The following is a 17460-nucleotide window of genomic DNA, read 5'->3' as shown; positions in this document are numbered from 1 at the left end:
AGCCGCGGAGGGAGGTGACGGCTGCGCTGGGCGGGCGGCCGCCGCGGTCCCACGTGCTCCCCGCGGCCGGTTGAAACCGTTGGCGGGCGCCGGCCGAGAGGTGAGGAGCGGCGGCTCGGAGGTCCGTCCTAGGAGGCTGGGCCCCGAGAGCCGCGGGGCGGGGCGGCCGCGTTTCCACCCTCAGGCCCTCGGCCCCTCGCCGGGGGGAGGAGATCCGTGCGGGTCTCAGTCGGTACAGGGGGGGCCTCGGGGCGCTGGGGCCCGAGCAGCTGGGCCTCGACCCGCTGCGGGCTGCTCAGCCTCTTTGGGCCTCGGTGTCCTCCTCTGTCGAGAGGGAGGAACACAGAACCTGCCTCCGGACTGGCGAGCATCACATGGGCGCCCGCGTTAGCACCCCCGCCGGGGCTCGGCGCACAGTAGGTGCCCCACGGGCGTCGGGATGTTGTGCAGCCCTGACCTCCGAGGAGACAGGCCGGGGGGGCTTGTAGGCTGGCCTTCCTGCAGAGAGGCCCCCCGGGCTTGTCCACGCAGCGCCCCCGCACCCCGCGCTGGCGCAGAGCCCCACGGCGGTAGACTGTAGACGTCCCGGGTGCTGTGAATTCAGGAGGATGCTGGGCCTGTGGTGCGTAGGGAGCGGGCGAGGCAGGGTGAACTTCTCCCGGCCCCACTTTGCTCCTCTTGGGCTTTTGCAAAGAGCAAGGGAGAGGTCACCTGGCTGAATGCACATGGAGACTCCGGCACCCCCACATTCAGGGGTTCAGGCGGGGCGGTGGGCAGTGCCTGCCCGTCTGGTCTTCTCTGGTACCATACCCGTGGTTTCTTGAAATTCTGCCTCTGAAAGGGGCTCAGGGCAGGTCTCGTTTCACAGATGGGAGAACTCGAGGTTCAGCGGGAAGAGTGACCAGCTGGAGGTGATAGCGCTCACGGGGACAGTGCCGAGGTTGCTCGCCTGGCTTTCGGTGGCGATGGGGTTCAGGTCTGCGTGTATATGTGTGTGAGAGAATGTTTTAAGAATAGTGAATGTAGTTTTTGTAAAAAATGATACAGAAATGTAGAGAGAGGAAGGTGAAAAGTCACTCCAAATCCCAACCCCAGAACTAAACCTGAGGTCATGCTATCAGGGAGCAGGGTAGTAGAGTAGCACCCGCGGGTGGGGAGCCCGAGGAGACGAGTGAATTCGTGAGGACAGGTGGGTGGGCTGAAGGAGATGTTTAGAGAAGCATGGTTTAGGTGGGGACTGGGTATAACAGCACTGACATGCCGATGAGCAGGTCACAGGAAATCCTACCATTGGGTGAGGATGAACCTTTCATATCTGGTGTCTTATTTAACTTTCTGTACAGTGCTCTAAGATTTTATAGGTAAGTAGATTCAAGTTAGGGTACGTTGCAGTCATTTCGTTTTTAATTGGCAGATGCAGGCTCCTGCTCAGCAGAACATGGCTCCCATGGTGATAAGTTCCTCAGTCCCCAGCCCCTTGCTGAGTCTGCCCCTGCCCCTCAACTCAGCACCATTTTCCGACACCCGACCTCCTCTGCTGTGACATGGGTGGCTTTGCTCAGTGTGGGCTGGCCTTAGAATTAAGACCTGGGGTCTCATATTTTAAAATGGAAGGTCATTTGCAGAGCCTTTGAGTTTTTGTGGAAGAGGGTCTGAAGATCCCAGGTGCCAAGTAATGGCCAAGTCAAGATAGAGAGTCAGGGCAGGGGCTCTGGATGCCCCTACCGTGCAGTGTGCCCCCAGGCGGATCACTTAACCTCGCTGAGTCTGGGAGGTGGTGTAATCTTGCCTCTTCTGGAAGCGTTGGTGTGGTTGTGATGGTACATGGGAAATGGCTTTGTGGAGAGCTAATGGCCATGTTCTGTCATTCGTCACTCTTTTCTTGGGCTGTGGCATGTGATGAGAACTCAGTAAATTGACCAGACAATGCATAGACAGCCGGAAGCTCACACAGAGGGCCTGGTCTGCTTTGGGGGAGGACCCCTGGGTATGTATGGATCCCAGTGCACACCTGGCAGTTAGTAGATGTCTGCTGAATTGAAATACAGTGACGAGAACCCACGTGTGCTCTCAGCCAGTCCACACACCTTGCTTTCTGCTTGCCTTGCTCTTGTACATGCCCACATCCCCAGAAGGAAGGACACACACAATCTCTGTGGTTGGACTGGGACCCAGCCTCAGGCACAGAGTGAGGAGCCAGGGAAGGAAAAGGGGCCTCTGATTCAGGTTCAGCCCCGTAAAGAAAGCCATCTTTTCACACTTGTGGCTAAGCACTGAAATGTATGACATCCGATCCCAGCAGATGGTGTCCTGGAAGTCTCCATGGGGCATGTTTTCAGCTCTCCTAATTCCTGTTACAAATTTACCAAAAGATCATCTGAAAGTTTATTTAAATTTTTCTCACATTTATTTAGCCTTGTGAAATGTTAATAAGTTTAATTTTTTGTTTTAGGCAATGCTTGCTATCTTCAGTTGGAGGGACTGACTTTTCACGTGGTGTATTTTTGTAAGTTTGTCGCATTTGCACTTCTGAACTTGTTAAGCCTGCACTGGGACTTGGGACTCCTGTCTGCTGTGTGGTTAGGATGTTTTCAGCTTGCTGTTCTTTGCAGCCCACCCCCCCCATACAGACACACACCTAGCTGTTTCCTGCATAAATGGCAGGTGTTTCCCAGGGGGCTAGGTCAGGTGTGAGGCCTGATCAAGGTGACCCTCCCTGGTGCTGGGACGTCCTCTGGGCTCTGAGTAAGTGAGGGGTAAGCTCACGGGCCTCATTTATCTCATTAGCAAGCAGGCAGCACACTGTTCCCATTTCCATCAAGAGAAAAAATGCAGTGATGGTCTGACTCACTGTGCAAGCTACCCATTCTGCCTAGAAAAGAAATGGACACATTTCCAAATGTGCATCTTTGCAGTATAAGACCAGAGGAAAGGTCGGAGGTGCTTTTCCGGTGGACATGTGATCAGACTCTAATCCTCTCCTGAGCTGATGTTTACGCTACATGTGGCTCATCCCCAGAGGGATGACGTTCTGCACAGATATTCCCAGCATCTTTTTTGTCAACATTACTGACTTCTTTCAGTCCATTCATTTTGTTTCCACCTGCCCTTCCCAGGCCTTTAATTCCAGACCTTCCTTGATGACAGACCAAGCCTTCCAATGGGATCTCAAAGCTTGCCGAAGCCTCCTCCCCTCCCCCCTCCCCCTCCATCAGGAAACAGATCGACAGGGAAGGTCAGAAGACTCGTGGCCATGGCTTTACTTCGAGGGGTATTTTTCGCTGTTGAATTTCATTATGAAAGTACTTAAGCATTTTTCAGCAGATGAGTGCTTGTCGTAGCTGCTTCTGCCTGGTGTGTGTAATGGCCGTCTCTTTCTTGGTGGCGAGTTGGTGGTCTGATCTTGTTCTTCCACCAAAGTGCCCTTACAGACTGTTTATTTGATACTGCGCTGGCTTTGTTCCAGCCTTTGTTCTCCCTGAGAGGCAGGGCGGCCACTGTCCTTGTCACCGGTCATTAACTGAGCTTCCGTCTGCTGCGTGCAGAATGCTAAGCTTGGAGGGAGCTGGGTCATAGTCCACGTGATGCCAGCTCCCAAGACTTGCACTGTTTCATCCATCTTCACCATAACTGATGAGAGGGTGGTGTGGCTGCTGCACACCCCAGAACAGGCAGTCACGGTGCTTTCCTCTGGATTCGGTGCAAGGCTGGAGCTGACCACGTGCTCTCTCTCACTCGTCGACCCGGGCAGCGAGCTGAGGAGGGGAGACCCGGGGCCAGGGCCCCCATTTGTATGTGGCCTGTCAGACAAGCTGATGTCGGCAGTGCCCTGAAGAGCCAGAGCCTGCCTGGGAGATCTGCTGGGCCTTTGTAAAGCCTTTAGCTGCAGCCAGGATGGACATTTCCATTCAAGGCCGAGTGGGCGGGAGCAGCCCCGATCCCCGCTCAGGTGTGACCTCCGGCAGTGACCTCCACGTGGCAGTGGAAGATAGTGGTTGCACGCATGAGCAGGCTCTGGGAACCGAGAGTTGTGCATTTGTGCTGAAGGATTCGGGATGAAGTCTTACCCCGAAGCACACCGCACCCGTCTGCTTGACGCTTACCTTCATTTTCACAGTGAGCAAGAATGCCCGGGTCCAACACTTCTCAGTAGTTTTGCTGTGAAGCTTACAATACAAGACAGTACTCTAAGAATCTAGTGATTAAAAATTGCATCAGCATGGAAAATTACTGTGACTTCTGTCACACTTTAGACGGATTTGTGTGTTTTTGAGCACAGTAGCAGCTCCATGAAGTTTTAAGTGGTTATTTGTGCAGATGTACGTAGGTTGACAGGGCTGGGGAAACCTGGGTCTGTGACCGCCCTCCAGTGATTCAGCACCCAGCAGTTAGGACAGCTGCAGTGGTTCCATTTCTTTATTGATGGGACAGATTACAATGATAATTATCTTTTTTTCCTTTATTTTAAATTTTTTTAGGACGACTTCAAGCCTATCTTGGATAGAGAATATTTAATCATTTAGCTAAAATGGTATTTTTTACATGCAATGCATGTGGTGAATCAGTGAAGAAAGTACAAGTGGAGAAACATGTGGCTATTTGCAGGAGCTGCGAGTGCCTATCTTGCATTGACTGTGGTAAAGACTTCTGGTAAGTTCCACATGACTCATGTGGATCTGCAGTAAAGGTCCAGGCCAGTGTGGGGAGCATGGTTTCCACAGAGCTTTGAAAAATAGAGCCAAGTTTGAGGAAAGGAATTAAGAAAAAAAATTAAACGTGGGTCACAAGACTGTTTGCCTTGTATGGACGATTTAAAAAGAAGACTGAAGGAAGGGGACTGCGGCAACTGGAGTGTCTGGTCAGTAGCGGCACTTGCTGCCGCTGCGTTGCCACCATTCCCAAACCCTGGGACGGGACCACGGAGTAAAGCTTCAGGGTATGGCGTGCTGATCACACGGAAGAGTGGGTCCATAAGCCAGACCACGAGTGTACTATTCCCAGTGAGGGTGTCTGAGGGAGGGCTCCGGTCGTTCCCAGGAAATCAGAGGTGATGCTGGGTAGAGCTCCTGCTCTGTGAGTGTGTCAGGCCCTTCTGCTGGGGGGGTGAGGGGTCTCTGGAAAGGTGAGGGCCTTGAGGAGGCGCAGGACAGACCTTGAGTGTTTGCCCGCTGCCTTTCTAGGAAGGTCGTCCGTAGCTGGCTAACATCCTGTCCTCCGTCTTCACACTCGCCTTTAGCCTCAGAGGCGCCAGTGGAAAGGCGGCTTTGGCGCACGTGCCCACTGTCCTCTGCAGCATTTGGGAGATGTTTGCTAATAGCCTGTTTTAATTTTATTCTAAGGAAGTGATATTTAAAATTTTGGAAGCTACTAAAGTCTGCGTTCATACCTAATCCTAGAAGGAAGCTTGATGTATAAGACCAGCGGCACTGGGTTCTTTCTCCTGACCTTGCCTGCGTCAGAGAGACTGAGATAGAACTGATTTTCCTTTTTCCCAGGACCCTGAGATCCAGAACATTTTAGTGACCTGATAACAACCAATTTAAAAATATATATATATTTTTATTAAAGTATAACTGACATACAACATTATATTTGCTTCAGGTGTACAACCATTATGATTCAGTATTTGTATATATTGCAAAATGTTAACAGTAAATCTAGTTAACATCCATCCCACCTACATAGATACAAAAAAAGTTTTTTTCTTGTGATGAGGACTTTTAAGATCTACTTCCTTAGCCACTTTCAAATGTGTAGCACAGTGTCATTAACTACCGTCTTCATGCTGTATGCTACACCCTCATGACTTCAATTTTTTTTTTCTTTAAATATATCTGTTGATTTCAGGGAGAGGAAAGGAGAGGGAGAGAGAGATGAAAACATCAGTGATGAGAGAGTTGTCATTACTCAGCTGCCTCCTGCGCACCCGCTACTAGGGATCGAGCCTACAACCCGGGCATGTGCCCTGATCCAGAATCGGACCTCGATCACCTGGATCATAGGTTGGTGCTCAACCACTGGCCACACCAACTGGGCATAACTTTAATTTTTTATTTATTTATTTATTTTTAAAAAAACATATCTTTATTGATTTCAGAGAGAGAAAAGCAGGGGGAGAGAGATGGCAACATCAATGATGAGAGAGTCATTGATCGGCTGCCTAGCCCACAGCCCGGGCATGTGCCCTGACTGGGAATCGAACCCCGATCTCTTGGATCCTAGGTTGATGCTCAACCACTGAGCCACGCCCGGCCGGGCTTATTATTTATTTTTATTGAGGTATACTGATATATAATATTGTATTAGTCCCGGTACCACCATTTTATACCAGCTTTTAACTTATTCTACAACTAATTATTGATTGCCTCCTATGTTACCAGGAAATCTTGCAGATTTTGTAACTTCCCGTAAAGGCACCTATTGCAGAGAGTTTTTTATTCAGTGTATGGTTGCTTATAACTAAAAACAAACACTGCTTATCAATTTGGTTGAAGGCATTTGGACATCAAAAATGGGTGGAAAGTTTGGTAGTGGTTTCACATTGAACAGTTTGGAGGAAGGAAAATGTGGTTATGCAGCAGGCCGTGAGCACAGTAATGAAATAGGTGGGGGTGCGTGTGTGGGGGTGCGGTGGAGGTGTGGGCAGCGGGCAGGTGTGCAGACATCGCGTGGGCTGTGATGGCAGGAGCAGTGCACTGATGTTAGACAGCCTCCAGCCTGAGAGTCCGTTCAGTGGCAGGGCCTCTGTCTTCACAGGGGCGAGGATTATAAAAACCATGTGAAGTGTATAAGTGAAAACCAGAAGTATGGCGGCAAAGGCTACGAAGGGAAGGCCCACAGAGGCGACCTCAAGCAGCAGGCGTGGCTTCAGGTAAGTCTCCTTTGCCCCGCAGCTTCATCTGACATCTGCCCTCCACCGTCCATGCAGACAAGACCCAGAGGCAGCACGTCTCGGGAAACCAAGGTTGAGCAACTAAAGCTTGAAAAAGAGTTCTTGATTTCTGTTAATAGCTGTAGTGTGTTTTATCTCTAATCCATGTGTTTTGTAGATTTCTTGCAGAAATATTTTAGAATTCTCACTAGCTTCCTCTTGGCCCTGAAGCTTTCTTACCTGTTGTCTGCTCCAGTGATAATACAGCCTTTAGGATTCAAACCATGTTAATCCATCATGGCTGTTGGTCATCAGAATTGGGTAAAATAAAGACATTTTCATAAATATGAAGAATTTTCTACTTAAATAAAATGAAAACATGCACAATAAAAATGACAAAGCAATGAAATCCCTAATTCACTGAGAGGCGTACCTCCCAGAATATTGCTCACCTTTTACAGAATAGGAGGCAGGACTCAGAAAGGAAGGTAGGAAGATGGGAGACAAATGTCATCTAGTTACTTCGTCCGTGATAGAGTTTGAACGTGAGTTTTCCAATACTGACCAGCTAACTGAGCTGCAAACTCCTGAGAAGGAAAGTCTTCTGTTCTCAAAGGACTAACAGAGTTTGCCCAGTGGACTGAGGAGCTCGTGAAACCCCTAAGATATTTAGGCTGCCAACTACCAAGCCACGCCTTGGGTACTAAATCTGTAATCCCCCAAGAAGCAGATGACATTCCTAGGCCCCCAAGCTTGAGGAACCTGTGCATGAGCTCCATCCCCGCTGTCATCACATTGTGAATGCCATCGCTCAAGCAGGGGCTGGCTCACTGGCCCACAGGTCCTACACCTCTGTGAGTAAAATTGTACTGGAACACAGCCAGGCCCATCTGTTTACACGTCTGTGGCTACATTCCCACTGCAAGCATGGCACCGCAGACGCTGGGTGGAAGTCTTGACTATGGGCTCACTGGTGCCCGTCTTTCCTGTACACTGTCATTTCCCTGCCTTTTCCCTCTGCCTTCACTGTGATTGCCGTAAGCATTTTCTTTAGGACACAAATTTAATTTTCATCTCTGTTCTGTTCTTGTTATTTTCAAATTTATTTATTAGATTTTAATGCTTTTGTCTTGGTCCTCAATTTACTGCCTAGTTCCTTTTGCCTGTATTTTGTAGTAACCACTTTATGTGATTCTTTTGATCACTTTTGGTTTGTTTACACCCCCCTCCCCATTTTTAAAAGTTGTGGGTGAATTATACATGATCTAAAGTTTAGCATTTTAACCATTTAAATCTCCAATTAATTACATTCTCCATTTGTTGTTCTTTTCCAATTGAATGCTATTGACACCCTCGTCAGCATCTATGCAGAGGTTTATTGCTGGGCTCTATTCTGTTGGTCTACATGTCTCTATGCCAGTTCCATGCTGTTCTCATTACTCTGCTTTTCTGTAGTAAGCTTTGAAATCAAAGGTGAGGCCTCCACCATTGTTCTTCTTTTTCAGGATTGTTTTGGCTATTTGGTGTCCCTTGAGAGTCCACGTGATACTAGGATAGAGTCTGTCTTCTATTTCTGCAAAAAAAAAAAAAGTCAGGTGGACGTTGACAGGGATTGCATTTGAATCTGTAGATCACTTGGGTGGCATTGACATATTAATAAATCTTCCAGTCCATGAACATTTCCATTTATTTGTGTCTTTCTTTCAGCAATGTTTTGTAGTTTTTAGTAGATAAGTCTTTCATAAACTCCTTGGTTAAGCATGAAAACTTTTCATGCTATTGTAAATGGAATTGTTTTAATTGCCTTTTCAGATTGTTAGTTGATTTTTTGAGTGCAATCCTGCAGCTCTGCTGAATGTGTTTATTGGTTCTAAAGGTTCTTTTTGTGGAATCTTTAGGGTGTTCCACGTACAAGACCATGTTGGCTGTGAGCAGAGATAATTTTCCTTCTTTCTTTCCCATTCGATGCCATTTATTTCTTCTTCTTGCCGAATTGCTCTGGTCAGGACTTTGGTACTGTGTTGAATCTGTAAACATAGACATTAACATGAAACCTGGACTTGACATGTGAACTCTGTAGTCCTGGCTGCATGAAACACATGTGTCAGTTGTTTATTATTTTTGTTTTGTTTTCCTTTTTTGTAGAAAGTAAATGAATTAATAAAAAGACCCAATGTCAGCCCCAAAGTGAGAGAACTTTTAGAACAAATTAGTGGTTTTGACAACATTCCCAGGAAAAAGGCAAAATTTCAGGTATGTATTTGATGGCTTCCCTGACTGTGGGGATGTGGGCCCATCAGTGACAGCTTGTGTGTACCTGTCAAATGGGATGTTTTTTCTTTTTCTTCCTTACAGAATTGGATGAAGAACAGTTTAAAAGTTTATAATGAATCGATTCTGGAGCAGGTGTGGAGTATCTTTTCTGAAGCTTCCAGCAACGTAAGTCAGGTCTGACTTTAGATGTGTAATGTGGCAAGAATGCTTAGGGGTGATGCAGTGGGAATGCCTTATTTTTGGAGGTCAAGACAGCCTTCTTTTTCAGAGAGCCTCTTTGGGCCTTCATTTATGGGAAGGAATAAACTGAATGCCTTGCAGAGAAGAGTTCCTTATTGTGCACAGAAAGGTACTTACTCCCAATGTTTGATAATGGTAGCAGCTAACATGGAATGATTTGCTTAGAAATCAAGCAGCGGAGTGAGAAAGTTGGAAGGAACAGGAGCTTTGGGAATGTGACAGATCTGGATTGAATCCCTACTGCTCTCTGCCAGATGTTTGATCCTGGGCACGCTATTTAGCCTCTGAGCCTCAGTTTCCTTTTCTTTAACAAATGGATCGTCATATTCATTCATTCAGTCATTCAGTACTTACCGGGTGCCTGATCTGTGCCAGGCAGTGAACAAAACTATGAAATAGCTCAGGTGGTGATGGTGCCATGAAGGAAAATAAACAGGTGAGGACACAGAGTGACTAGGGGGTCTTTTAGATAAGGGGTCCTGGCCCCTAACATGCTGCAGTTTTAAAATAGATGAGAGTACAAAAGCCTCCCACCTTATGCCCAACTTTTAGTGGGCACTCAGTAAGTGTAGTCTCTTTCCTTCCAGTGGAGGGAGAATTACACGGGATTAATTCAGTCAGCTGCCTGTCAGTCAAAAAGGTTTGATATGGGAATTCCCAGATGTGGATACACATGCAGAGTTTTGGTTTCATGTCATGTAGCCACATTGTTGGTTACATTGTTCATTTGATTTTTTGCACATTAATTCAGTTGTACTTCCTATTTGGAGTTTACATCCCATTCGGAGACTTGTAACATTAATTTTGTTTTTTAAATGTGAAACGCTTCACGAATTTTCGTGTCATCGTTGCACAGGGGCCATGCTCATCTCTGTATGGTTCCAATTTTAGCATATGTGCTGCCAAAGTGAAGTATATCATTACTAGTTTAAAAAAAACCAGTGGGTCTGGCTGGTCTTTTTTTCTGGTCACATTGTCAGGACTTGATTCGCTTTATATAGAGAGAATAGTTTGGGCAGAAAATCGAAATAAAAATGAAACTTTATCTTGGCAGTATATTTTGTCTCAAAATATACAATTTGGGCCTTTGAAAACTTATCATTTAATTGGCCTTTATGTGGCACCTGTTTTTTAAAGGTTATTTTCATTACTTTTTACTAAGAATCAAAGATTTGAAATGATTTAGTTCAATTGCAGCTTTTTAAAAAGTTTTTCCTGATTTCCTTTTGAAGCTGTGAGCATACTAGGAATTAAATATTTATCAAGCAACAGTTCATGGCAAACCCTGAGCTTGTTATTGCTTTGCCTTTGCCCTGTGAACTTCACAGCACATCCCAGTGTTTGGTGCAAAACAGAGGTTCCTGAGGCCCTGTTTGTTCATGCCTGCAGTTTTATCCCTCCCTTTACTGTGTGCTGGACATTAGGTTGGCAGCCTTCTCTCCTCTACTGTGATACTTTCTATGTCCAGCACAACTAGCACCTGGTCACTGGTTGCATCTGTCAGGCCAAGTCCTGACCTCATGCAGCTGTATTCTAGTGGGGGAGACAGACAGCTGTGTGTGTGGGTTTGTGCTATGATATCAGGTCGTGATAAGTGCTAGGAAGAAATAGAAGGCAGGAGGAGGGGCAGAGAGCAAACGAGGGTGCTCTGTTAGGTAAGAGTCAGTGAGTATGGTGCTAAGGAGTCCACATTGGAGGAGAGCCTGGAATGAGGTAGAAAGATGGGGACTGAATTGACCAGTCACTGTTGAGTGGCTGCTAGGTGGGGTGAAGTGTCTCCTGCCTGCCTCCCTCCCTCCTTCCCCTCTGTGGGTTTGGATGTGGAGGCAAGGCACCAGCTAGAGACCTGGTCTGAATTGGTGGGCAGCGGGCTGAGGTCTGTGGCCCTTGGTGGTTATAATAGTAACCAATACTCAAAACTAGAGGCTAGATGGGAAGCTTCTTTGCCCCCTTCTTCCTCCTGGGTCCATTTCTGAACTCATTCTCTGCCCCCTCCCCCAAATGGGCCTGGGTTATGTACTTTATTTCCCTGAACTGCTACTGAGAAAACTCTCATTTTTGTTAACATTCTTTTCCTAAATGCTACTCTTTCTGCCAGAGTTGGGCATCGATGTCAGAGGAAGGTGTGACTTTGTGTGTTCTTGTACTTGAGTTAAAGCCAGTCCTTCTTTATTTGGTCTGACTTGGGGGGTAGTAGCTCCCTTCTTGTGACCCAGTCTCCAGAGGGTTAAGAATGGAGGTGACTTGTGTGTCAGCTGGCAAGTAACTTACAGAGATGGAACCTGGGTCAGGTCTTTGAGTGCATAAATCCAGTGATTTCCCAGGGCTGCTGCCACTGGCCCTCTCCCTGCCTGCCAGGCACCTCAGGGTCACGGCAGTTCAATAGATGGCTCTGCACCAGCTTGTCGGCAGGGCTAGTGTAGAGATTTCCACACATTTCAAGTCAGGCAATGGGACTAGCTGTGCTGAGTCATTTTAAAAATAGGATCCATGTGCTGATTTGAATACAGGAGCGCAGTAAGTGGGAGTTTCTTCTCACCCCAGTGCATGTAGTCAGTTTTCCGTGATTCCTTAGCCATGATTCTTTACGCTGTCCACGTGTCCCCGACTTCTCAGGGGAACCATCTAACCTGACTGATGGTGAGATTATGCCTCTGTCTAGTACTTGGTCATTTATAAAGCCGTTCACATACATTAGGCTGGTGCATCGAGCATTCTCTGTGCTGAGCTCATGGCATTTCCTTTCTCATTTTATTCGCACATCAATTGTATGAGGAAAGGATTGTTGCCTTTTATTGTACAGACAAGGAGACAGGTCCAGAGCAGATAAATAACTTGCCCTAATCACTTGGCTAGTAACTGATAGAGCTGGAACTTGAACCCAGGTCTGCAGATACATAAATTACTAGTTTCTGCTACACATTAAGTTCTCCTTTTATTGAAAGAAAGTGAATAGTGAGCCGACATTAAAGGTCTGGCTGAAGTGATGTAAGGGTCCTTCACTTTTCCAGAACGAAAATTTCTGTTAAATGCAGAGGGGGCTGTGGGCTGGGGGAGTTCTTCTCATTTTGTGTATTTACAGCTACATTTTAACTTTAGGGGCTCACAGTTCTAAAGTGGTAAGAAACATTTTTGTGAAACTGTGTGTCGAGTAGATACAGGCAGTGAATGCTAGGTGTGTCTCGAATGAATACTTATGCCTTTCTTGGTTTTGCTTAATAATAAGGAACCAGTCAATAAAGGGCACAATCAACAGCCACTCAACCAAGTGGCAAAGCCACCTGCAGAAATCTCCACCACGGTGGCCCCTTCCAAAGCAAGTGACCCCACGCAAGGACACGCAGAGGCGAAGAGGAGTAAGAGGGAGAGGAAGGAAGAGCGGCAGAAGAAAAGGAAGAAAGAAAAGAAAGAGCTAAGATTAGAAAACCAGCACCAGAAGGCCAGGAGCCAGAAGTCTAAAATGCGCAAAATGAGGCAGGAGGCCGAGCAGGAGGCTGGAGGGGAGGGCGCCCCCGAGGCCACGGGCCCCACAGGGAACAAGAGCCAGAGGAAGAAGAACAAAGGCCAGCGTGCAGAGGACCGGGGCGTGAACGGAGCCGTAGACCAGAACGCGACAAACCGCGGTCCAGGGAAAAGGAAGCGGAAGCTTTCCGAAGGTGTGGGGCTAGCTTATGCTGCGGGTTTGTTAAAAAAACAGGATTTGGGAGATATAAAATGTTAGATCTTGCATTTTAAACCAAGCAAGGCAAAGGGCGTAAGCTTTGGGGTCAGGCCACCCTGGGCTCAGTCCAGGCAAGTGACCTCACCTCTCAACTCCGTTTCCCCCTGATGGGGGGAGAAACCCCATGTGCTGGGTTGGTTGGGGAGTGAGAATGTGGATGGAAGGGGCCTGGCCGTGGAAAGCACATTAGGTGTAGCTGACATCGTAAATGCAAAATCTCTTTTAAAAACCTCTTTAGTTGAAGCGTATTCTAAGAAGAAAAAGACCAAGTTCCCAGAACGTGCTGAGGGTGGAGAACCAGAAAACCATGAGGCTCCTGCGAAAGGTATTGCTGCATCATCTGGAAGGCTCTGCCCTCTTTGGGTTGGGGGAGGAGGTCATGCCCTCCGGAGGCATGGGGAAGAATCTGAAAGCAAAGCATGTTCTCCAGGGTGTGACTCCAGAGTAACCATGAGAACTAGGTGAGAGCCATGTGTCTGGCTTAAGGATAGAGGGGAAAGCAGTCTGGATTGGATGCATTATCTTTGGAATTTAAAGTAAACCCAGCATGCTTTCCATGACCTGGTTCCCTTCCTTTCTTCCAACCACACCTGGCTGTTCCCCTTATCTCTGGGTCTGTCACTGCTGTCTCCTTGCTGGAACTCCATGGCCCGCTCCCTCAGCTAGAGCGTGTACTGTCAGGATCCAGTCCCTGGCCATTAAGTTTCTTCAGCGCTGCCTCCTCAGCCCTGAAGCATCCCCTGGGGTCCTGCCAGTTAAGAAGAGGTCCAAGGACTCAAGTGGGAATTGAGGCTTTATTAATCAGGGTCAGGGACTGCCCAAGTTGGTTGGATCTCTTAGCTTGGAACCTAACCCCCAACTTTATATGTATGAGGCTTTTTACAAATTATTTGTCTTGAGGTAATTATAGATTCACCTGAAGCTGTAGAACGAGTCTTTGCCTCTGTGTGGTAATGTTTGTGGCTGTCCTGTGGCTCAAGGTTAAGCTCCTTTTGCTCATCTCTGTCTTGCTTACTGTGCTTAGAAAGCCCATGATCTTAGTGGCTCCTAAGGAGTCTTGCTGAGGTCGTCCGATGCAGCTCTTTCTACAGGATTGTAGTGGTGATGGTGTTTATGATGCTTAGTTAACCTGCTCACTCTGAGACCAGGACGGTGAAGGGTAGCGGTGCTTCTAGGCCACTGACTGGGCAGGTCAAGTGCCTGCTACATAGTATCATGGTATCCTGCCCGTATTTCCCCAGCAGCAAGTAGATGTTGCAGAAATCATTTCTTTTCCCTCCTGATAGTGCAGCAAAACGTCTCGCATGTTATTCTTTATATTGCAGGTAAATTCAATTGGAAGGGAACTATTAAAGCAGTTCTGAAGCAGGCCCCGGACAATGAAATCGCAATAAAAAAGCTAAGGAAAAAGGTATGGTGCATAACTTAGCTATGTAAGCTGGGGAGACTCGGTTATTTTAAATACTTAAACTCATAAATGTGTGTCTCAGTGACTTCCATGGTGCTCCTGTGACCCCTCGGCTCGTGGGGTGGGAAAGGGCCGACTCCCATCACTCCTCAGACAGAGCAGTACACGTATGACTTTGAAATTGTTCTTGCTTGGCCAGCATGGCTCAGCGGTTGAGCATTGACCTAGGATTCAGGAGATCGCAGTTTGGTTCCTGATCAGGGCACATGCCCAGGTTGCGGGCTCCATCCCTAGCAGGGGGCTTGCAGGAGGCAGCCGATCAATGACTCTCTCATCATTGATATTTCTCTATCTCTCTCCCTTCCTCTCTCTGAAATCAACAAAGATATATTAAAAAGAAATTTTTCTTCTAGATAGTTTGCTATCTTTTAATTATTCTAGAGCAGTGGTTTCTTCTCTTTCTGGTTTTTAACTTTTCTTCGATGTCTGACTCACGTGCAGCCAGGTGCTCACATGCCACTGCATGGATTTCTACAAGCAGAAAACCTGTGTAGCCAGCACCTGGAGTTCTTTTCTTTCTTACTGTTGCCCTACTTCTGGATTAAAGAACATTTTAGGAACATTTTCGGGACAGTTGCCCTCATTTGACAGCTGTTCTTCTCTGTGAAGGTCCTAGCTCAGTATTACGCTGTGACAGACGAACACCACAGGTCGGAGGAGGAACTTCTGGGCATCTTCAACAAGAAAGTCAGCAAGAACCCCGCCTTCCAGTTACTGAAGGACAAAGTCAAACTTCTGAAATGAACATTTTATATTTATAAACAGTCCATTCTATTGATTTCTTCCTTTCACTGCTGTTTGTAAAACGTAATGAGTAACTCCTCAAATTTTGCTTTCTTGTAAGAAAATATATATTTTTGGTAGACCTTTTATGAGAAAATAAACTATATTGTCCTGAACCCTCCAGTAGCCTGTGCCTGCGATTCTTCAGTTTTACCCTCTTGCTCTTGAACCCATGCTCCATCACAGGGAAGGTGATTCCAGAATGCCCCAGGCGGGCTCATGTTGTCTTTAGGAAGAGGGGACAAACCACCCTGAGGGCAAGCAAAGCAAAACATCATGGAGGTGCATGGTTGAAGTGTGCACCAGAGAGGGAAGGAGTCATTCCGCGTGGGGTGGGGATGGAGGGCATTAGGTAAAGTCCCCTGGACTGATTCTTGAAAGGTATTTCTTACCTACTTGCTGTATTGGGAAATCTTTCTCTTCTTCCTGCCACTCTACCCACTTTTACAGACTTCCACCCATGCCCACGTGGGAGACAGCAGGTGGTAATATGCTCTGAACAGGGCTCCACGTACCATGACAAGACTTGACCTTGAGTCTGACTTTGTGTCTTCATAGCCAAGGGCGTCTCTTGGGCAGGTTATGTAGCCTCCCTGAGTCTCAGGTTTTTTGTCTATTACGCTGACTTCCTAAGGTAGCTAGAGTGAAATTAAATTAATGTACACAAGGTATCTGGCCCATAGGAGGTGTCTGAAAATGTTTCTTCTTCACGTGCATGAAGTGCGCCCAGACTGGTGTTTACCATGGACTGTCTGCGGTGCTGGCTCTGAGGAGAGGCCTGTCCCCCGACACCTTGCCTTTCTGGCACATGGCTCTCCAAGTGCCTGGGCTGCAGCAAGAGGACCCACAGTAACCAGACCAGGCCAGCAGCATGGCAGCATGGTAAAGAAGAAATCCACTTCAGTTCTGAGGTGACACTCTAGTTTACAGTTGATGTGTAACCATTTTTCAAGACAAAGATACAGTCATACAGTTCATTTTTCTAAAGTAAACTTTTTATTGAAGTATATATATAGAAAAGTGTGTAAACCTAAATACACAACTCAGAAAGTGCACACACCTGTGCTAAATCTGACCATGGACTATTTATAGCCCAACAGCAACCATATCCTCACTTCTGTCAGCATGGGCTGGCATAGCCTGGTACTGAACTTCATGTAAATGGTGTCCTAGGGCATGTGCCCTTTTATGTCTGGCTTCTTTCGGCATTCCCTGAGATTCATCCACGTTGCTCTGATTCTATCTTTATAGTACAGCACTTCATTCTGCTCACGAGACGCTGGGCTGTTTCTGGGGTGGCTGAATTGCTGATGAAATCGACATCTTCTACCTGTCTCCTGGGGCTTATGTATACTCTCCCACTTCTGCTGAGTGCACACCCTAGGAGTGGAATTGCTGAGTCATCGGGTATATTTCCGTTTTGACAGACAGCCAGTTTCCCAGAGTGTTTTTACCTTTTTACAATGCTGCCCTCAGTGTATGAGGGTAGGTAAGAGTTTATTTGCCCCTAAATGCACTGAAATTTAATATTTCAAATTTCCATCTCTCTCTTCTCAAGATAGTTCTGTTTTTCGATGCTGTCAAGTAAAATCACTGGGGCTTACCACTAGATTATGAAACTGGAAAACGGTATTTTCAAGTTTTGTAACATTCGAAGGAACTCAAGGTCTTGCTCAGCTCACTTATCATTAGATTTCTGAACTATAATTTGGGCTCAGAGCGTCCTGTGTTGGTTACAAAACAGCGAAGGTCCCTGGGAAACAGCTGGATGCGCTGGTGAATGAACAGCCTCTTGTAGTGCAGCGGCTACCCGAGTTTTTTTTGCTATGGGATCCAGGGAAGCTTTAATTTATTCCCTTTGATATAAGTGATTAAACCGCCCCTTTGGTAGTTTAAGTTGTAATTGCTGGGTAAATACATATGTCAGAGTTGAGAAGTCAGACATTGCTTGGAAGCGGAGGCCTTTGTTTGGCCACAGAGTGGGTACTGTGAGCTGCAGAAATCCTACCTCTGCTGTTCCGCCCACCTGGTGACCCTGGCTGACTCCAGTGGGGGGGGGGGGGCAGTGTTAGTCCATAGACTGGATTTCCCCATTGGAGATCA

General features: G+C 47.1%; 1 protein-coding gene and 1 non-coding gene across 3 annotated transcripts; one reads left to right on the top strand and one right to left on the bottom strand.

Annotated features, from left to right (window-relative positions):
- The first annotated feature begins 31 nt into the window (after window positions 1-31).
- Window positions 32-15476, top strand: LYAR (Ly1 antibody reactive). 2 transcript variants are annotated; one of them, XM_087828280.1, is made up of 10 exons: window positions 32-100; window positions 2453-2506; window positions 4479-4650; window positions 6757-6871; window positions 9017-9124; window positions 9227-9310; window positions 12612-13041; window positions 13345-13431; window positions 14432-14517; window positions 15184-15476. In XM_087828280.1, exons 3-10 carry the CDS (start codon window positions 4529-4531, stop codon window positions 15316-15318), a joined length of 1167 nt encoding a protein of 388 aa, XP_087684406.1. In that variant the 5' UTR covers window positions 32-100; window positions 2453-2506; window positions 4479-4528; the 3' UTR covers window positions 15319-15476. The 2 variants fall into 2 exon arrangements, with proteins under 2 accessions (XP_087684406.1, XP_087684411.1); XM_087828285.1 differs by lacking the exon at window positions 2453-2506 and having other exon boundaries at window positions 46-100.
- LOC148094523 (U6 spliceosomal RNA) lies at window positions 10197-10301 on the bottom strand. The gene has a single exon (XR_015716320.1). It is a non-coding gene; the product is annotated as a U6 spliceosomal RNA (small nuclear RNA).
- Window positions 15477-17460: the final 1984 nt, after the last annotated feature.

This window comes from Miniopterus natalensis, chromosome 1, assembly GCF_054644295.1.
Source record: "Miniopterus natalensis isolate mMinNat1 chromosome 1, mMinNat1.hap1, whole genome shotgun sequence".
NCBI classification, from domain to species: Eukaryota; Metazoa; Chordata; class Mammalia; order Chiroptera; family Miniopteridae; genus Miniopterus; species Miniopterus natalensis.
The sequence above is the reverse complement of the archived record's forward strand: the minus strand, read 5'-3'. Positions and strand labels throughout refer to the sequence as shown.